We start from the raw sequence: 22,981 nt of genomic DNA, 5'->3' as shown, positions 1-22,981 counted from the left end.
ATTTGAAACTCCATTCTATGAGTAAGCAAAATTATGACCATTTCTCACCTGTTGCAAACGTGGTGAACAAAAAGAGCAGACTTCTTTCATATATTTTAGCAGGGATTATTAGAAGTCCTCGGTTAGAGAGAAATAAATATGGTACCATTCATGAGACCGATGACTAAATGAGGAAGGTGAAGTGTTAGAAGAAATGAATACAAGCTTTTTCCATTTTTTTATTTTCCCTTTTTTTTTTTATTTTTATACCAGCAAGATCCATCTACTGTTGCCAAGGTATTTTCAATTACTGTTACAAATGCTAGGCTCTGGTAACGATCAGCATGGAAACAGAGAGGCATATAGTGATGGTGTATTTCTAGATTTGATGTTAGCATAGATGAAGTCCAGCAGTTCAGGTACATGCTAGAAATTATTTACAGTGAAAACTGATAGTGAAATGTAGGCAACAAGTTCTCCCACAGAGTTTCATCCAGGGTCATTCCTGCAACAAATTGACACTTACTGAGTTTCTAGTTAAGGATACAAACAACAGTTAAGCCTCAAATTTATCCTGAGGGGTGTGCAGACGTTGTGGAGTTCAAAGAATTTTCCACCCTGAGCTAATTTTCTAAGCAAGGACAGCATGCCCATCTGGGGACATGAAAGGCTACCAAAAGCTGTCTGTAACACTTGAAGTTTGGGTACACTTGCATTAATAGTGTAATACCATAATGTTGGGGTTTGATTTCTGACTGCTGTTATAGTTTGAGAAGAGTCATAATTACTTCCTGCTTTTTATGCTGAGATTTAATATAAACTACTCTGGCCCCTATCCCCTTTCCCCCAAAGGAGGAATATATCTGGAATGATGTTCCAGGAAAGGTTGTTGAGGTTATTCAGGAACCAATTACAGACTAGCCTGAGGGAAGCAAATTAAAGGAAAAGGTGCAAGATTCTGTCAAACAATACATTTATATTCTCTAAAAATATCTTAGTCAGGCTTGTACCTCATTGGTTCATTAAAAAAAAAAAAAAATGTAGTAGGACATAGCAGCACAGCTGCAATGAAATATTTATTAATATTTCCATTATAAATCACTTCTAGGGAAACTTACATAATTTAAAGGTTTTTAATTTGTTCCTCACTGATGGAATAGCAATCCCATTGACTTAAATGCATAGCTATTTCAGTGAATAGGGCAGTTTAAGTTCCTAACATGTACTTCTATATAGAGTGTCCATGTAAACACCAAATACAGGCGCTCAGTGTCTGCAAAACTATCCATTAATTAAAAAGCATTAAATGTCTTCAAGAGCAGTCATTAAATTTCAAAAGCATGCATCTGATTCAGCATTAGAATTTAAAATGTTTCTTTTTCTGTGATAGAAAGGGAGTAGTATGCTTGTTTCACATGCTATTTCACCTTCCTCCCATTTAATTAAGCAATGTCTGTCAATTAGAATAATGTAGAATAGAGCTGTATAATTATAATTTGCTGCTTTCACTGAATTTTAAAGGCATCAAATTCCTTGTCCAAATTGTTACTTCATCTGGAAGAGCTTGTTTCCTGTATAGAAGCCTTTATCTATTAAATGATTTGGTGATGCATACTTTACCAGGTAATTACTGTCTTCTTAAAGCTGTCATAGAATTGTGCACCTGCATCGAAGAATTCCATTAAAAATAAATAAACACAAATTCTCTCCTGAATTGATGCTGCATCAAAGGAATGCACAGGTATCTTGATAATCATCATTAAATCCCTCTGAATTCAGAGACAAGCTGAGTGCTCTAATTGACTTCTCTTTACAGTAGATATCACAATAATGGGTTTCTTTAGCTGGGCATCACAAGATTTTCTCTCATGTCTCTAGTACCAGCTGAACAATTGTTAATGGTGGTTTTCAAGGATTAAAGTAAGCTAATGTAAGAGTTTTTTAGTGTGAAATGGAGTGGTCTTGTTCTCTTCTCCAACTAGTTTATAATATATACAGCCTCTATAGAGAGAGCTCATCCAATTCACAGTGAGTTGATGATTGCTGGTGCTGATGCAAGAAATTATAAGACTCTCTAATTCGCTTCCCCCAGAATAAGTGCAAGTGTTGCCAGCCTCTTTCCTCTCTGTCCTTGGAATAAGTATTAGCAAATGCTCAGCCATATGTTGATCTGATTGGTTCACTTATATACTTGTATAAGTAACCCCGCTTATATACATAAATATATATATGTATATATATATAATCTCTTCTTCCTCCTGGAACTGGCAGAGTAAAGCTATGCCAAGCCATTTTTTAGCATTTCAGATTTCAGAGACCATCTGGATGATGCTCTTAGTCATATGATTCAGTTTTAGGTAGTCCTGCAAGGAGCGCAGAGTTAGACTCAATACTTATGTATTCTTTCCAACTTAAAATATTCTATGATTCTATGTTTTCAACCTCAGAGTTGTTTTTACTAGGAAAATATTTAAGTATATAAATATCAAATATATTGCAAGCATTTTTGTACACATATTTTGTGGAGGAATGTTTTATTTTATTCTTAGGAATTCTCAGCAAAGCTAACTAAAGTGGATATAGCAAAAATACCTCAAGAGATAGATAACAGCTTTATCATAACCATCTCCTTTTGAACCAGTATCAATAAAGAGAGTAATCTAGAATTAGTCATACCTCTTACAACATATACATGTGCTTGGTAGAGATACCAGTTTACAGAACAGGCTTAAGACTTTAATGATACGTTCTGAAATAATAAATCCTCTAAAGCAAAAAAGGGATAAATATAAATGATCAGTAAAAGGTTATATTTTTTCCTTGTCAGTATCACAGGATTCTTATTTCATAGAATCATAGAATCATAGGTTGGAAAACACCCTTAAGATCATCAAGTCCAACTCAGTGTTAACCTAACACTATCAAATTCACCACTAAACCAAACAAAGAGGAGGTGAAGCAAAAATGCCATAAGGTCTGTGCGAATTAACAAGAAACTCCTGGGCAAACTTCAATACAAAAAGGAAGCCTGCTCTAGGGTGGAAGCAAAGAAAGATAGTCTGGGAAGGATGCAGAGAAATTCAGCAGCCAAGGATCAGTTTAGTAAAGCTAAAGCCCTGATAAAATTAAATCTGGCTAAGGACATTAAGGGCAACAAGAAAAGCTTCTGTAGGTACACTGGTGAAAAAAAAAGACCAGGGAAAATGCAGGAAATGGGAAACCTGGACACCCAGGATATAGAGAAGGCTAAGGTACTCAACAACTTTTTTGCCTTGGTCTTCACCAGCAAGTGCTTCATCCCCATGGCCCAAGTGACAGAAGGCAAAGGCAAGGACTGGGAGTATTAAGAACTGGTCACTGTAGGAGAACATCAGGTTCCTTCAGGTTCTAAGGAACCTGAAGGTGTACAAGTGCATGGGTCCTGATGAGATGCATCCACAGGTCCTGAGGGTACATTTAGATTAGATATAAGGAAGACATTCTTCACAGTGAGGCTGGTGAGGCACTGGAACAGGTTACCCAGAGAAGTTGTGTCTGTCCCATCCCTGGAAGTGTTCAAGGCCAGGTTGGATGGGGCTTTGAGCAACCTGGTCTAGTGAAAGGTGTCCCTGCCCATTGCAGGGGGCTTGGACCTAAATTATAAAATCATAGAATAGTTAGGGTTGGAAGGGACCTTAAGATATATAGTTCCACCCCCCCTGCCATGGGCAGGAACACCACACACTAAACCATGTCACCCAAGACAGGTAGGGTTGGAAAGGACCTTAAGATCATCTAGTTCCTGTTTTTTGAACCCCTCCAACAAGTTGAGAAAATAACTGCAAAAATTAAGGAGTTTCAATAGAAGATCAAACCCCTATAACACACAAGCCTTTTGTGAAATAATTTGCACTGGCTACATGTACAGGTGAAAGCTCAGATATTTATAAGAATTTTTCCTGTCCTCTATTTCCCAATGCTGGTGACAGCAGCAAGGCATCATAGTAAAGAAAAAGTAGTGTGTTTTGAGGGAAGAAAGCATTAATGCTAATTAGCTTAGTCTCCTAAGAATAAACTGTTCGATTATTGTTGCCTCTTCACTTTAAATGTGGTATGAGAATGCTTGCAAATGATATATTGCTGCTGCAGGTATAGCCCTTCATCTGCATCTGCTATGAAGATTATGCAAAGCAGAAAAGTATATTTAAAAGCAAGCTTAATCATACTAAGCAACATCACCCTCCGTATTTATGACTCCAAAAGTGAATCAACACAGTTTCAACCTCCCTGAAGCCCATGTTTAAGAAAAGAGCAATATGTCAGCCTAAAATATCACTTTGGAAGCTTTCAAGGTGCAGCCTAGCAGAAATTGCAAATCACATTACTAGGGAGGATTCAGAAACTGTTCTTTCTGAGGACATGATATTTTTTCTTGCTGAAATCTAGAATCAATGGCAGTTAAAAAAAAAAAAAAGGTGAAATAAGTTCCCAAGCCCTGCAAATTGTACAAAAAGTTGCAAATATTGACAGTCCCAACTAGCTGTGTTCTTTCACCTTCCTTCTTATGTTCTTAGGGAAAACTTAGAGATGTGTCTCATTATGTCTCACTTAGTGGAGGACTTTCTGGTCTCATTCTACTTCTGTGAAGATTTCTTGGTTGCCCCATAATGAGTTGTTATATAGTAGTTTTACAAAGCAACAAAGCACTTGCCTACATTGTCCTTCATATGTCAACAATTGCTAATGGGAGAGAGAATCAGACCCTGCTCTAGATCACAGCTGTCCCAGGTGGGTAGTGATTATGTGTCATTACAACCTGATTCTTGTTCAGTGTTCTGTCAGAAATGAGATTTTTGTGTTCAATCCATTTCTTAATGGACAGGTGTGACAAATAAATTGGCATTAATCGGCAACATTGTTGGCAGTCTCAGCAGAATGCCAAAGGTGTGAAATGAACCAGAGGATAAAAGCTGTGACTGCAGAGATGATCTCTAAACAGTCAACTTTTTTAGTGCTTTGGAGAAACACTGTTGAGAGTTTTCAACATGAGCAGCAGCAGCTGCTTAGTAGACAGAAGGCTTGAAGGTCAGCCAACTCAGTACACTGGGTCAGACCAAAGGACCATCTAGCCAAGTAGCTTGTTCCCAGCTGATGCCCTCCAGAGAATACAAAACCAGAGGAAATATGTACAATTACTTACAGGGTTTATTTCCTGCACCTCCAATTACTTCTGCCATAGGGACTTCCTGAGCCAGTTTGTTATATAGAGGGAAAACAATCTTTGTTTTTATCCGACTGTTTTTACTTCTAATTGATACCCCTTCTGCTTATATGAAAAGGGCAAGTGAACCACTGTTCCCTAATCCCTTTCTTTGTTATTTGTTACATACCTTTGTCACAATTCCTTCAGATGCTTCTTTTCCAGATTAATGAATCTTTGTTTACTTAATTATTTGTGTGAAAATGATTCCATTCCTTTCAACATCTGCTTTTCCCACAACAGCAGGATCTTATTTTTTGAGTGTTAATCATCTGTTCATATCCTATTACAGTATGGGGGAAGTTAATATTGTCTTTCTTCGTGTATTTACTGTATTTTCAGAAGCCATTTTATCTTTCAGTTATTCAGTATCATGAGCTGCTTCTGCAGATATTTGCAGTTTGTTTTTCTTTTTATTGTTTTTTATTACTTATTGTGTCTAATAAATTTGCTCAGTCTGGTGTTCACCATCTTGTCCAGATGGCTTTTGACACTGTCTCCGATAACATCCTCATAGGTAAGCTCAGGAAGCTTCAGTTAGATGAGTGGACAGTGGGGTGGACTGAGAACTGGCTGAACAGCCAAGGTCAGAGGGTTGTGATCAGTGGCACCGTCTAGTAGGACGCCTGTGACTAGAGGTGTTCCCCCGAGGTCACTACAGAATCCTGTCTTGTCAAATTCTCAGTGACCTGGATGAAGGGACAGCGTGTACCCTCAGCAAGTCTGATGATGATACAAAATTTGGAGGAGTGGCTGATGAACCAGAAGGCTGTGCTGCCATTCAGTGAGACATAGTATAGAGAGCTGGAGAGGAATCTCATGAAGTTCAACAAAGCTGAGTGTAGGGTCCTGCACTGAGGGAGGAACAACTCCATTCACCAGTACAGGTTAGGGGTTGAAATGCTGAAAAGCAGCTCAGCAGAGGAGGACCTGGGGGTCCTGGTGGACAACAAATTGCCTATGAGCAAGCAATGCGCCCTTGTGACCAAGAATGCTGATGGTATCCTGGAGTGCATTAGGAAGGGTATGATCAGCAGGTTGAGAGAGGTGGTTGTCCCCCTCTACTCTGCCCTGGTGAGGCTGCATCTGGGATATTGTGTTGAGTTCTCAGTTCCCCAGTTCAAGAATGACAAGGAACTGCTGGATAGGGTCCAGTGGAGGGTTATGAAGATGATTAGGGGACTGGAGCATCTCTCTTCTCTTATGAGGAAAGGCTGAGATCTGGGCCTGTTTAGCCTGGAGAAAAGATGACTGAGAGGGGATCTTATCATCATTACCTACATTGAGATATATTTTGTTTTGCACTGGTATCTTAGTAAAGCATTTGACTGGAGTGTAAGGGACCAAATGGAAACATGAAATTGCCAGTGACTCACTCATAAATTTTTTGCTGCCAAGTCCTCTTAAATCACCTAGATTATTACAGAATATTGTTCAACAGCTTGCTAAAAGAAGTATAGCTAATAGTTCACAAGAAAAAGACAGATTTTTAAATGTTTAAATTGTCTAGATGTTTTCTATACCTTAAGAATTGAAAGAATAGGAACAAGAGGTAAAAAAATTAACAGCTAAACAAAGGTGTTGCAGAAATTTATATGTTTGTTTATTTTCTGATCTTTGGTTTTAAATTCAGTGATCATATTCAAGCATTTATGTTTGACTGTAATAAGCTACCTTCTGCTTTATTCTTAGACATTTCAGTTTCTAGACAGGCATATTAGATTATGGTGATCATTTTAAACTTCAGATTGCATGTGGTTCTGTCAATTATTTTAATTTTTACAGCATTCTAAAATATGTATTGGATTTTTCACTATGATATTATTATTAAATTTATACTAAACTTTGGAGCTTAGTATAAGATTTTTATGTCAACTTAGCCTTTTGTGGCTAATTGTATGTAATAGCATTAGTCTATGGACTTGATGATGAAACATTCATACCACAATACCACCAGAAGATCTCGGTGAAATGAAAGCTGGATTGTTCTAGGGATTGCAAATACTCTAAATTAAATTCCTTTCCCCAAACAGATGGCAGTCTAAAAGATTCTTTAGTGTTACCAACACTGCCAATTTCATTACAAATTTTTCATTTAGCTGGAAAGTGTCCCTCGATCACCAGTTCTGAGTCATCCTGTTAGAATGTGAAACTCACTATTATTTATTTAACGAAGTAAATAGAAAGTTCAGCCCTTGCTGACTGTAAGAAGGAGATTTAGGCAGAGGGGGAGGGGGAATGAACCCTAAATCCTTATGAACAAGAAAAAGAAATAGAAATAGAACCATTCCCAGAATGTTCTTTATTTTAAGTAAGTTAAATGGCATTTTAAACACCTGGGCATAACAGAGGTCATTCTGTGGTTTATTTGCTTTTGTAAGTACTACTCAGTGCTTGTATAAAATAACTGACTTTCAACTCCCTTCTCTAACAGAAAGTGCTCTGTACAATATGGGACAAATAATTTTGATTCAGAGACAGCACAAATGCCAAACTTTGACCTATCTATCTATGGCTGTGAATCCTCGGTCGCCTCTCTGTAAATAGTATTACTAGCTTTATTAAAGTGAAATGCTCAGCTGTCATGTTAGTGAGGAGATATAAATGCCAATACTTTTCAATTTATGATTTTTATGCTTTCTGTAAGAAACTCCCCATTTATTCTGTTGTTTAATAAGCATTTTTTTAAGCTCGTAATCATGCTCATAAATCTCAGGTGGTACACTGAGCAGTGGTTTCCAGCATTTTCTAATTTTTGCCTGTGAAAACAAATAGTTAACAATCTTTTTTGACAAATTGGGCATAGTTCTTTATTTCCAGTCATGGATACAGTGATGAAAACCTCTGGATATTATTTCACAAGGAACAAACTACATGATCTGCAAGTTTATATCGATTAAGATACCTATCTCTGCAGTTTCCTGAATGTTTTAGTGCAACTTTATGGCAACTTTTAATATTTCATAAATATTTCCTTTTATAATGTTTCATTCTTTGTGCTTTTATGCACTATTTAGTTGCAATACAAAAGAATGCTACATATATGAGCAGGCTGAACAGTTTGTAGATAAGCTCTGGTTTAGGCTATTCATCAATAGCTATATATCCAGGCTAATTCCCCTAACTTAATTTGCATTTGCAGACATCTGCTTTAAAGTTTTCTTTTCTATGCCATAGTTACATGAAATGAGCAGGTGATTGTAAAATTTTATATTTTCACTATTCTGAGATTTGGACAGCCTTTACTGCTTAGACAGTATCTACAATCTTTCCTTTCTAATAGAAGCATTTGAAGGAAAACTTCAAAGATAGATGATATTTCAAAATTCGTCAGTCTGTATATGGATAGAGATAACACAGAAATCTACTATTAAATAACATTATGAATAAAAGTCACAATGCACAAATAAGAAACCAATATTCTCTAATGTAGTCTTTACATTAGGATATTATCCGTGTCTTTTTCTCTGATGATGTAGAAGAGTTGCAAAGACCAAATGAATTTAAACCAAAAATGCATTTTATGTTACATTTAGACAAAATTAAGGATGCTTATGACTAAAAACTATTTCCTTTTTATTGTCAATTATAAGTATTAAAAATATGTATATATTTAATATTAAGGCAATAATGAAATTAAGTCACAAGTATAATATCAATATAGGTAGCATTCCTTTCTACATGAATGCTTCCTTTTAATTCTCTACTAAATTCTGAGATTCTTGAATAATTTTATTGCCATGATTACTCACTTCGGAGACAGGCAGAGGTAGAGATGCATATTAGTGGGTTTTTTCGCTATGTCATCTGATAAATTGCACTTACTGATTCTCATTTATTTTGCACAGGCTCCATCATCACCTTCTTCACCCATAGCTAATGAACCAAAATATGAGAAGCGCTGGCTAGACACCTTATCAGTTCCTCTGTCAATGGCTCGAATCTCAAGGTACAAAGCTGGAACAGATAAATTAAGGTTTGTAATCCAAAAAGGGAAACACTGAGTTAGCTAACTGTATCTAATATTTTGCTGGAGAGTGTTGGCTCTGAAAGAATTCTTTGTGTGGAGATATGAATGTCATCTTATTAAAAAGTATGCAGTCCATCTTCTCTTGAGATTAATGGGATGCATGGTGGCTACCAAAGATACAGTAAAAGAGGACAATATACTTAGCTCTACAAGTATGTTTCTACAATCTGTTGTATTTTGGGAATTCAGCTAGCATCAGGAGCTAGTACAGAGATTAAGCTTGGTGTTAACTGAATTAATTTTTAAGCTACTACATTTCATTCCATAACTTTTAATAGAATACTTCTATTCCCAATTTCTAATATTGTCAATTAATTCTTCTTTAGCTTTACAAATGATCATTTTTACACAATCATCATGACTATGCTGTATATCACTGTCATATAGAAATCCATATTGACAAGAGTTTTTGGCAAACTGCATGGTACAAAATATTGTATTTTTAATTGTAGAATCTTTTTGCTTCTCAGAGATCTAGACCTATGTAATGGTTCATAAAGTAGCCTTGGAATAGGATGGCAGAGGTGATTTTCCTGAACTTCAGGAAACATGAAAGCAAAAGTGAAGTTTAATAAAGCTTCAATAAATAATGTGCTTGAGAAAGGTTTAACACATCACAGCATGCATCAGCTTTTTTCTGCAAAATATTCTGTATGGTAGGAGTACTTCCAATCTACCAGTAGTTGTGGCCCAAGTAGTCCATAGTTCTCCGTATATATGAGGATCAAAGTTTATTCACTGTTAATATTGTCCATTTTCTTTATGGGTTGCTCTATGTTTTTTGCTTCTAATTCTTTTTAATGAGAGAACTGGAAGCTGTATTTAGGCATCACCTATATAGGTTATATGCTACCAGGAGGTAGCAGAAATTCATGTGTATACCTTTCTTGACCTATGTCAGATTTGTTACCTGTTTCCTGAAAATGACCTAAAAAAAAATTTTGTAGTAGGACAGTTACACTGCTTTAACTTGGAGAAATTAGTCTCCCAAATCATTTGGCAGCTCCTCTCCTAAACTTTGTGTTAAAGCATCACAGGTGAATAATAATAAATTGTCTAGAAAAGTTTTAGCCTCTTCTGCAGTCTGAACTCTTAATTCCATTTTATTTAGTCTCTCATCACTTTCTCCACCACTTCCTTCCTACTTCAACAGACTAATTCATGTGGTCTGACCCTTTACAGTCTATCACAGGCCTCCAATCATCCAAGGCTCAGAATTTCTTCTGGAATTAAGAGAACAAATCTCTGCATCCACATTTAGACATCAGCTCATCATCAACTTATCATTGCTCTTAAAGGATACTAGGAGGAAGATAGAAATTTAAATCTCTGAGTTCAGTTATCACCTTGATAGTTTGAAGCAGTTTCACTCCTATTCTGTGCACTGTACACATTAGATGGAGCAACCCCAAGGGATTCCAGTTTCCAAAAATAGCATGTGCTTTTTGAGAATTCTTGGAAGTAAAACACCTGGTATCACACTGTGTCTGGCTGAGATGGATTTAGTTTTCTTCATAGCAGCCCATATGGTGCTGTATTTTGGGTTCTGACTAAACAATATTAATATCATACCAGTATTTTGGTTGTTGCTGAGCAGCGCTTTTGAAATAGCAAGACTTTCTGCTTTTCCTGCTCTGCTTCCACTCAAGGAGTAGGCTGGGCTGAGCAAGAAGCTGGGAGGGGGCAGAAGCTGAGCCACTGGCCCAAACTGACCAAACGGATATTCTATGCCTCAGGAAGAAAAACTGAGAAGAGGGGCTATGGGTGAGCTAGCCATTGCTTGGAGACTGACTGGGCATCATTCTGCTTGTGAGAGATGGTGATTGGTTGCCTTTGCATCACTTGTTTTGTTGTGGGTTTGTCTGGTTTGGGCTTTTTTCTCCTCTTCACTTTGCTTACTGAAGTACTTTTATTTCAACCCACAAATTTACTTGTTTTTCTTATTGTCTCTGCTGTCCCACTGGAGAGGTATAGGGATGTGAGGGGCAGTGTGGATGGTTAGCTGCTGGCCCAGGGTCAACCCATCACAGACATATTTTTTTCTTGTGAGGACTGGGGATTTTAATGCTTTCAGTTTCAGTCTTGGAGAGAAGTGCTCTTTTGTGATGTGTCTTGCTTCCCCATGTATATTTAATATACACAGCACTCCTTTATTACTGGTGTTGGGTTTTTTTCCTTTTTGTCATAAACAGTCTAAAGGAAGATGAAATTGTTCCATAAAGCCTATCACTATCCCATGATACTTTAGTGCTACTAAATACTTCTTGTTTATTTTGGTAAACCAACAAGCACATCTACATGAGCATTAAAGGAATACCGCCTTGAGACTAACTGTGGATGAGGTGTTTCCCATGTTCTTACTAAAGCTGTTTATTTTGCCTAATGGATACCAGACTGCTCTTACCCTATTCTCTCCTTCTCTGAAATGCATGTACATATTTTTACTATTATCCCACTTGTATCCTTTCTTTTACATTTCCCAATGTTCATATAAACATAAATTCCAACATTTGTCTTCAGTAATTGCTCTCTAAAATCAAGTGTCTGTTTTCCACAAAATAAAACCTATAAGCTATTACAAGTATAAATGATGACATCAGTCTAGATAACAATCCTCCTTTCAACCATATCTACACATCTGTGTTCCCTTTCACATTTCAGCCATCAGTCTAAATTAAATTTAATGAGTCCATGACAATTCCCCTGAATGTATCATGGATCCTGCTGACCAATATGCTAATGTTGCTATTCTCTGAATATTCACTTAAAGCCTATTTGCATGTATTGTAGACAGTGTGGCTGCTTTTTAAGTATTAAATGAGTCCATGAGTCTATATGTCATCCTTGTAGCTTTTTATCTCCCTCATGTTCTTTGTCATAACTTTGTTTTGTTGCAATGCTTCATTGTATCTTACTCTCTGAGTTACCTCAGTTGGTCACAAGAAGATGCACTGGCACTAGAACAGCCAGGTTACTTTTTAATGTTGTTGAAGTATTGGAACTATCTTCTATAGTGTCACATACACAGTTGTGTGCCTTTTCTTCAGCTAGATGAACTGTATGAAAGATCTTGTCCCTGTTCCCTACCTGAATTAAATTCAGAGGGTTCTGTATCATTCTTTCTATAAAAATTATCTACATCCCTCTGGCTTTTGACATTGGCTTGTATCTATGCAAAATGTTATGGCTTGTGAAAGGAAAGTGAAGCCTGTATGATTATTTTGCTGTCTATCCACTCACAGGTAATGCACACTTGGCTTTCTTCCATCCTTCTTTTCCCTGATAGAAAGATAGCTTTTTCACCTTTGAGATTCTTGTAGTTGACTACAGCAGACTTAGCATACCTTCATTAACAAAATCAATCACAGAACGATATTTCTTTTTTAATACACAGTACTGTATATTCTGTGTAGAGCATCTGTGAGTTCAACTGCTCTTGCTGTTCTGATGTGCTAAACTGCTGTCAGCCAGTCTGGATGCCCCCCCTGATCTCATTTACTTTTTTTCTCCATCATATTCAAGATTATTTCATATTTTCAGCATTAATTTTCTGGGGGTGTAAATAAGCTCAAACTTTCACAACCATCTATCTTAAGGTTGAACAGTCTGATATATTACTGAAGGACATCTTTTTGCTGGCTCTATTTTAAAAATACAGAGAGTATTACAATGTGGCATTTTAGCATCATCATCATTTGCTGAATATTTTTGACCATTTTTCAGTTAGAAACATATTATACATCTAGAGTTGTCTGTTAGACTGCAGTATACTTAGTATGGTTTACATCAAATCTAGTTCAGTTTATAGAATCATAGAATACTAAGAAAGGACCTTAAGATCATCTGGTTCCAGCCCCATCCTGCCATGGGTAGGGACACCTCCCACTAAACCATGTCACCCAAGACTCTGTCCAACCTGGCCTTGAACACCACCACGGACGGAGCATTCACAACTTCCCTGGACAACCCATTCTAGTGCCTCACCACCCATACAGTAAAGAACTTCTTCCTTATAGCCAATCTAAACTTCCCCTGTTTAAGTTTTAACCCGTTACCCCTTGTCCTATCACTACAGTCCCTAACGAAGAGTCCCTCCCCAGCATCATTTTAGGGCCCCCTCAGATACTGGAAGGTATCTGAAAGATACCATGAGGTCTTCACACAGCCTTCTCTTCTCCAGGCTGAACAGCCCCAACTTTCTCAGCCTGTCTTCATATGGGAGGTGCTCCACTCCCCTGATCATCCTTGTGGCCCTCCTCTGGACTTGTTCCAACAGTTCCATATCCTTTTTATGTTGATTGATTGATGGCTTCACTTTGCAAACAAAAATCTGTGAATGGTTTTACCCACACTTACTACAAGTGTGAGTAAACCCTTCCAGCCTGCGCAGTGGATTTTTTTAGGTGAGTCACAGCATGCATGGAACTGGCCCCAACCTTTACACCTGAGGTTTATCTCCCAGGTCCTAGCGAGGTTGGACGGCGACAGCAAAGTCCTCAGGTCATAGGTTTGGTTAGAGTATCCTTCTCTTAGATGGATGGCATTACAAGGCTAAATGAGCTCCATCTGCCCAGGTTTGAAGTTAGAGTTGTCCTTCTCCTAGGACGGTTGCCCAAAGGCTAGTGAGTCCATCCTGCCCATGGACAAAATTTGTCTGCCCCTTCAGTTGAGACCTGCCTGACATGGGAGACCCTAACGGAGGCATGTGCCACCACCAGCATACCTCTCAACCTCACAAGGGCACACAAGCTCTTTCACCATGAGAAGGGGGTATCCGTGAAAGAGCCTTTTTATGTTGAGGACACCAGAACTGCACACAATACTCCAAGTGAGGTCTCACGAGAGCAGAATTAAGGGGGCAGGATTACCTCCTTCAACCAGCTGGTCATGCTCCTCTTGATGGACCCCAGGATAAGGTTTGGCTTTCTGGGCTGCGAGTATACACTGCTGGCTCATGTTCATTTTCTCATCAACCAAGACCCCCAAGGTCTTCTCTGCAGGACTGCTCTGAATCTCTTCTCTGCCCAACCTGTAGCTGTGCCTGGGATTGCTCCAACCCAGGTGCAGGACCTTGCACTTGGCATGGTTAAACTTCATAAGGTTGGCATCAGCCCACCTCACAAGCGTGTCGAGGTCCCTCTGCATGGCATCCCTTCCCTCCAATGTATCAACCGAACCACACAGCTTGGTGTCATTGGTAAATTTGCTGAGGGCGCACTCAATCCCACTGTCCATGTCACCAACAAAGATGTTGAACAAGACCAGTCCCAACACTGATCCCTGAGGGACACCACTCATTACTGGTCTCCAGCTGGACATTGAGCCATTGACCACAACTCTTTGTGTGCGACCATCCAGCCGGTTCTTTATCCACCGAGTGGTCCATCCATCAAAATGATGTCTCTCCAATTTAGAGACAAGGATGCCATGCGGGACAGTGTCAAACGCTTTGCAGAGGTTTAGGTAGATGACATCAACTGCTCTACCCCTGTCCATCAGTTCTGTAGCCAATCATAGAAGGCTCCCCTTAGTGAAGCTATGCTGGCTGTCACCAAGCACCTTGTTGTTTTTCATGTGCCTTAGCATGCCTTCCAGGAGAATTTGCTCCAAGATTTTGCCAGGCACAGAGGTGAGACTGACTGCTGTGTAGTTCCCTGGGTCATCCATTTTCCCCTTCTTGAAAATGGGGGTTATATTTCCCTTTTTTCAGTTGTTGGGAACTTCATCTGCCTGCTATGATTTTTCAAATATGATGGACAGTGACTTAGCAACTTCATTTGCCAGTTCCTTCAGGACCCGCAGAGAGATTTCATTAGGTTCCATGGACTTGTGCACGTTCAGGCTCTTAAGATGGTCTTGAACCAGGTGTTCTACAGTGGGCCTAAGGTCTTCATTCTCACAGTCCCTGTATCTGCCTTCCAAGACTTCGGTGGTGTGGTCAGAGCATTTGCCAGTGAAGACTGAGGCGAAAAAGTCATTAAGAACCTCAGCCTTCTCCAAATCCAGGGCAGCCATTTCTCCTGACAGCTTCCAGAGACAGCCCAGGTTGTCCTTAGTCTTTTTATTTGAAATGTAACTACAGAATCCCTTCCTGTTACCTTTCACATCCCTAGCCAAGTTTAATGCTTTTAATTTCCTAACGTGGTCACTAGCTTCCTGAACAACATCCCTGCATTCTTCCCAGGCTGCCTGTCCTTGCTTCCACCTTTTATAAGCCTTTTTTTTCCTTTGAAGTTCCCTCAGCAGCTCCTTATCCATCCAAGGAGGTCTCCTGGCCCTCCTGCTGCACTTCCTTCTCATCGAGACGCAACACTCCTGAGCTTGTAGTAGGTGATCCTTGAACAGTCTTGGCCCCCACTGCCGTCTACGGCTATATCCTATGGAACTTTACTAAGCAGGTTCCTGAAGAGGCCAAAGTCTGCTCTCTCTTGAAGTCCAGGGCAGTGAGCTTCCTGCACATGCTTCTCAGTGTCCTGAGGATCTCAAACTCAACCATCTCATGATCGCTACAACCAAAGCTGCCCCGGAGCGTCACATTTCCAACTAGCCCTCCCCTGTTGGTGAGCACAAGCATGGCACCTCTCCTTGTCGGCTCCTCTATTACTTGCAAAAGGAAGTTGTTTTCCACACAATCGAGGAACCTCCTGGATTGCTTGTGCAGGGCTGTACCATCCCTCCAGCAGATATCAGGGTGGTTGAAGTCCTCCATGTGAACAAGGGCCTGTGAGTGTGAGGCTGTTCCTATCTGTCTATAGACCACTTCATCCACAGAGTCTTCTTGGTCAGGCAGTCTGTAACAGATCCCCACAGTAATGTCTCCCATCGCTGTTCTCCCTTTAACCCTGGCCCACAAACTCTCTGTTGACTGCTCACCTGTCTCCAGACAGAGTTCCATAACCTCCAGACTATCCCTAACATAAATAGCAACTCCTCCTCCCCATCTGCCTGGCCTGTCTTTTCTAAAGAGCCTGTAACCTTCCATTCCAACACTCCAGTCATAGGTGCCATCCCACCATGTTTCTGTGAAGCCTATTATATCATACCCCTGTAGATGTGCACACACCTCTAATTCCTCTTGTTTGTTCCCCATGGTACAGGCATTTGTAGACAGGGATCTGAGCTGAGCTCCAAATGAAGCCAGCACATTGGCTGGAGCGGCTAGGATATCTATATTCCTCTGAGCATTTAGTATAAGTACTGGCAACTGAGTGGGAGTGCTGGGATGGAATGATACCCCCCCATCCCCCAACACCTCTATTTCAAAGCTTTCTTGATCGGCCTAGTAAGCCTTCTACCAAAACCACAGACTAGCTCCACCAGCCCCCAGTAGACCTGGCCTCCTAAATTGTGTCCCATGTTTTAAATAACCCAAACCCCTGACTATGGCACCACCCTTCCAACCATTTATTAACCTAGCCAGTCCACCTGGCTTTTTTTAGGTCCTCCCCTCTATTGTGGAGAATTGACAAAAAGAAAATCTGAGCTCCAGAGCCCCTAACCACCTCTCCCAGGGCTCTGCAGTCCTTCTTAATGATTCCCAGGTTACTGCTGTCAGTATCACTGGCACCCGCATGAATCAATAGAAGTGGGTAATAGCAGGACTTACTAGAGCAGGCAGCCTCTCTGCAACATCCCTGATCTGTGCTCCTGGTAGGCAACACACCTCCCTTGAGACTAGGTCAGGCTGACAGACGAGTGCTTCTGTTCCTTTCAAAGTAGAGTCCCCTGCTACTATGACCCACCGCTTTTTCCTGGCAGCACCAGTAGTGATCTTCTCTAGCAGTGCATCCACTGGTTGTTCATGGTGCGAGTGTGTTTCCTCATTAAAATCCTGCAGGGCAAAGCCGTTCTGGGTGGGGACAACAGATTTAGGAGGAAACCTTTTGCTTTTAATTGTCCTCTTCCTCCTTTTTTTTCGTTGGGTTGCTCTGGTTTTGTTTTTTGTTTTTTTTTTTTTTTGTTACTGTTTCCCAGCTTCCCGGGTTAACAGCCTCCTTCTTTCCTTCATGAACTACAGGGGACGCTTGAGGCCCCTGCACAGTTTGGGCCAGGAACAGGCAGTCCTGCTTTCTCCCAGCTTCCCTGACATCTGTCAGCCTATTGACAGCATCCCGCAGCTCAGCCCCTGCTGCAGGAGGACCTCCACCAGGGAGCACCGAGTGCAGCCCTGCCCACTGTGCACCATTCCCTCACCAGACCAGTGCAGGCACTCTCTCTACACTCCAAGCTCTGCACTGCAGCCTCCCCTCTCATCGGCTCTGTTTGGGTGCCTTCGCTGGCCACCGCCGGGACAGCCAGAGCAGAGCTCCCAGACCAGACCCTGCTCATAAAGCAAGTGCTTCACCGTCCCTCTCGCCCGCTCAAACTCCCTCGCCGCACCCCTGATCGCTCGCGCTCCCTGGGGCAGGTTTTTACCCACTCATGGCTGGTGCCGCTGCTCCTGGCTCCGCCCCCTGTGAGTCAGCTGCTCGCTCTCGTCAGCTGAGCTGCCGGCTCCTGGGCAGGTCCTGTCGAGGACTTGAGGCTCCCTCGGTGGTTGTTGGCGCTCTGAGTTTGAGGCTCCTTTGGCACTTAAGGAATTCTAACTTTTTTTTTTCATTTTGCATACAGTTGGAAAGTGACATTCATTTTCAATGGCTTTTAGCCCTGATAGCCGTGTAATAAAATTGATATATTTCATGTAATAAATATTGATATATTTGATACATTTTGTGATTTCTACCATGCGTATTGATTTTTTGACTACAGTTACAAAGTACTAAAACTAGCTTGGCATCTGCCTGTATGAGAGCCTATACTGTAATGTTTGCTCTGAATTTATTGACCTTTGGAGCACTCCAGCAAGCATTTTATTATGTCTTCAGGAATCTAAGGCACAGAATAATTTAATTTTTTCTACATTGTTCGGGTGATATGTGAAAAGAATAAGCCATGAAGTTGGTGGATTTTTTAAAGCATTTTTGCTAGGTACAGTTTTTAAGGACTGCCTGAAGACTGCTATGTGTGTTTTTCTTTAAAAGCATCATTAAAATGTTTCCAATGTGTTTGTCACAATTCTGCTCAAGCAGCAAGACATTCTGGAAATCAATTGCAAGGGATCAGGTGAATTCAGGCTACAGAGTATGATCTGCTCAACAGACTGTAAGCAGAAAGTTGTCCCAAGCCTGACCAGGCATTGTGCAGATCTTGTCTCAGTTCTAGCCACTTACCCTTGGCTAGAATAAGCCACTAAATCAGAGATAAATCAAGGTGTAAGCAGGAAAAAGAAGCTAAAGAGGAGCTATGGCACACATAATAAAAGATTAGCACCAAATATTGATTTTTAGAGACTAGAGGTGCATTAGTACCTGTTCCTTATGTAAGAAGTGATGTAAAATGTTTTGGCCAGAAATCAGACATACTTTTGCATACAATGTACTTGCAGCCTGAAAGCATGTCAAAAATTAAAGATTAGATTTCAAAGAAACCCTCTACATTACTAAGTGTAAACACATGGCCATCTCTTTTTCCCTAACAAACATATCTGAATGTTTATAGGCAGTATAAATTCAATATTTAGATCGTGTGGAGAACTGAACATCTTGAAGAAGTAATCTTTTGCATAGAACATAATGACACTGATGATCTCTCTGTAGTAATGACAGAGCTCTATTGTCATGAGCTATAGACATTCCTCATGCCAAAAGCTTATAAAGCTTGAACTTGAACACAAATCTAAACTGGCATTACAGTGGCAGGCAGTCAAATAATTATTATCCAGATATAGGTCTTGTTAGCCATTTCAAGTATATAAAAAAACTAATGAGACACTTAGGTATTATAGTGGAGACTGAAGCCATTGACATATCAAATCAGCTCTGAACACATCATTAAATCAAGTTTTTACAAGTGTTACTGTAAAATACAGTTGAGAGATTTGTTTTTAAGATGGTAACCTCTCTCACATACTTCCATTGTGCTTAAGGAGCAAATAGAAAAGCACATACATGTTTAGTATCCTAGTGATTAAAATAAATTGTAAATACTTGCATTAAGACTTTTTAAAAATACAGCTGAAGAGTTTTTAACTTTGATAATAATTATATGCCAATTCATTCAATAAGATGGTGAAACTAATCTTATTTAATTTGATAATTTATATTTACTAGTATTTTCTTACAGTTGCTGAGTAGAATTAACAAGTGACTTTTATACTCTGAATCTAAAAGGACATCTGCATGTCAATAACTGAAGGCAAAATTACATTCTACCTAAATGCTGTGGGACCATTCACAAAATTCTTGTGGGGTTGGAGTTTAATGGATGAGATTCATCCCCCCTGACTGTAGACCCCTAATAGTCATTAACCTATCAATGTGCTAAATCCCCAGCCTCACTTTGGAGTAAATGGAAGGAAATAAGCATCTCCAGAGAATTATCCAGTTCAGCTGTCTTATGCTCTTGCTTATGGTAAAACAAAATAGTTCCTGAGTTTAGCATGACTCGCTATAAAATAATCAAATAATTCAGACTGGAAGGGATCCTGGAAGTCAGCTGGTCCAGCACCTTGCTCAAAGCATGTCTTGTGAAAGCAAATTGCTCGGGGCCATCTCTTGTCAATTTCTGAACACTTCCCAGGATGGAGATTCCACAGCTGCTCTGGGCAAGCTATGCTAGTATTTGATCACCTCCTGGGTAAAAAACAAAACAAAAATCTAATGTTGAATTTAAATTTGCCATATTCCTGCTTTTGTCTGCTGCCTGTCATCCATATACTTAGGCAACAGCACTTTATATGCTCGAGTGGGGTGAAATCCATCTCACTTGAATTATTATCAACTCATAATTGTGCTGGAATTATAAAAAGGAAATTAATAATTATATATGCACTTCATTCTCCAGCTCATCACTGGTCCTAGTGCACATTCTGCACTCAAGCGACGACAATAATACACTGATACTGCATATAGTTTCAGTCATTCAGGTTGTTCCTGTTTCCATGCAAAACTTCTGCCTCTTCAATACAAATAAAGCATGCTAAGACTGGAATTCCTCAGATATTTTCTGTCTGCAGCAAAGTGAAATACCTCACACCTGCATTCTACTCTCTTATCTTTCAGCTGGTGATATTAACCTTGTTCTTTTTCCTCAGTGTGCCAGTGTAACTATTTGTGACTTCAAAGGGAACAGAATAAGAGGTTTCATGAATGCTAACTGTTCTGCCTCCCACTATCACTTTCTTCTGCACAAGTTCTTACAAATCTAACGGAATCCAGCCGCTTCTACTGCCACATCAGTTAAAAAATACCTGTAGAAGCATAATGTCTGTGTTACTTCAGTTATCTTACATCATTACTCTAAGTTTAATTCAAAATAAACCAAAGTGAAAATACTGCAGGAAAAGCTTGGGGATCTTGGAGGACACCACGTTGAGCATGAGTCAGCTGTGTGCGCTTTCACTGGTGAAGACCTACACTTGAGGGTGCCTTAGCTACACTGTAGTCAGCAGGGCAAGGGAAGTGATTATTCTCCTCTACTTTGAATTCCTGAGGCCACATCTGAAATACCTGCATCTAAAATACTGTGTCCAGTTTCATCTCCAGTGGAAAAAAGATGTGTATTTTATACCAGTTAGTGAGGAGGCTGGTCCAGAGGACTTGCAGGATCCTTCACACCTGATTAGATTCTATGCAAATATCCTGTCAGTAAGAGTTCAGATCCCAGATGTGTTTGTTTGAGACTTGTTAATTGTTTATTACAACTGATCACTATATTTTAAAGTAAAGGACAACAGGGGTTTTAGTGCAATATTCACTATTACCAGAACCAAATGATAAAAATTGGTTATTTTTTTAATAAAACTTCTTACTTTTTAATCTTGATTGCCTGTGTTGGTTGCATTAGTTGCTAGCTGGGGAGTTCCCTTCTGTGATCTCTCATCAGCCTCTTGTGTAACTTTGTGCCATTTGGATAAGGCATTCACACTGCATGCCTTTATGAAGTGAAGCTGAATTAGTATCTAGGCACCCTGTGGATTCAGGGGAGAGCATTTCTTGGCTCTGTTAAGTGCTCTGGATTGTCTTCTCTGTTCATGTAAGGGCTCTGGCATTTTAGCTTTGATACTTGAATTTGATGTCCAAGTTAGGTATTGTGAATGGCTTCTCTTCACAGCACCAAGTTAAGTCTGCTTCCATTCTCCACTGTGTGTCAATGCATAGGGGAGGACAGATCTTCACTGTCTCAGTGAGATGTTGAAAAGATCATACTGTAAGTCAATCCATTACAGCACTATTGGGATCTTTGTCAGAGCCTTAGGTAAAAGGAACAGTGTGCTTGAGAGGTGATTATTTCACTCGGTTTACTTGCAGACAATAAATGGATTTGTTTTGACCTTTTCTTTCTTTCTGAAGAGGTGAAACAGTTTTACTGAAATGAAAGTGACACAGAATTGTGCCATCACCATCGAGTTTTAGTAGTTACCATGATAATTCAGTTGTGAAAAGAAAACAAAGGAATCTGTGGTGTACATTTAAAAAGTTCAGGCCAAGAAAGTTGATTTGGGAACAGCAGGTGTACCCCTTTCTGATTCTTTTAATACTTAAGCATATCTATTAGAATACTTTGTCTTGTAAATATTGTGTGTGATAAGTATTTTACATTACATTTTTAGCAAGTGTATAGGGTTCAGTATTCAGGTTCATCATCAAATTCCCTACAAGCGACAAATGTTAGATTACTAACTTTTTCAGTAATACATGAATGAACAACTGCCTATTAACCTCTATGTGTTATTTTGAATGTTTATATTGACATGTATCATAAATTAAGCAGAAGACTTTACCTCAGATCAGAGAATCCCAGGAAAACCCAGCAGCTTCATAGAGCAGTTATCTTCATTCAGTGTTTTGCTTCCTTCTAGGTTAGTACCAAAAAGAAAGCAATACAGCATTTAGGTATAAATACCTAATTTTTGAATGTAGAAGGTAGCAGTGATATTCTCCAGATTTATATACAAAACAAACATTTGCACAATCATTCAGAAAATTATAATTGTCTTTCACAATAGTGTATGACTAAAATCTAATTCTCATGTCATTCATGAGCACTTAAATAACCTATGTAGGTTGCCAAAGTTTAGTTGCTGAAACTATTGCATGTCACATGTTTTAAATTTAGGCTTCCATACTGCTACTTAAACTTTTGTTGTTCCTGTTGAAAAAAAAAAATAATCATCATTCATATCCCATCAGTATCTAAATATGGGATTTCAGAGTTAGGTACATTGTGCCTGACTTACTGCAGATAGTAAGGAAAGCATTAGCATTTGCAGAATAAACTATATACACTTAAAAGTATAGATAACTATATAACTATATAAACACTTAAAAGATGAGTAAAAACCACATTAAATGGCAATTGCATGTTAGCACATCAGTGCTGTTTTGAGAAAAGGCCCTACATTCCAAAGTTATTTAAAGAAACTTTTAAGTACATTATTTTTCAAATTTCTGTGTCATAAAAGAACTTAAAAGAAACACTGCTTAAAATGTTATGTAGAAAAGTGTAGGAATTCAAGAAATTAAAGCTAGGGAAGTCAGTCCTTGCAACTTAATACATTACTAGTAAGTGAAACTAAAATGCAATGAGGAAAATAATAATTTTGGTTTAAAATAATATATGTTTGTTCAAAAAGATGTAATGCATACTTCCTGAATGCACTATCATAAGTTCAGTAATTATGAGCATAATATATA

The 22,981-nt window shown here is 39.2% G+C and overlaps 1 protein-coding gene across 1 annotated transcript in view; it reads left to right on the top strand.

Annotated features, from left to right (window-relative positions):
• The window catches only part of SNTG2 (syntrophin gamma 2), a 169,069-nt gene that overhangs the window by 72,231 nt on the left and 73,857 nt on the right, over positions 1-22,981 (top strand). Inside the window, exon 9 of the mRNA XM_057431918.1 lies at positions 9,067-9,194. Coding sequence (XP_057287901.1) covers positions 9,067-9,194 — 128 coding nt within the window. The remainder of the gene's footprint in view (positions 1-9,066; positions 9,195-22,981) is intronic.

Source organism: Pezoporus wallicus, unplaced genomic scaffold (genome assembly GCF_028554395.1).
Source record: "Pezoporus wallicus isolate ANWC-B61680 ecotype Strahan unplaced genomic scaffold, APGP_CSIRO_Pwel_v1 contig_161, whole genome shotgun sequence".
In the NCBI taxonomy this organism is placed as follows: Eukaryota; Metazoa; Chordata; class Aves; order Psittaciformes; family Psittacidae; genus Pezoporus; species Pezoporus wallicus.
Note: the sequence above shows the minus strand (reverse complement) of the source record. Positions and strands in the feature narration are given on the sequence as shown.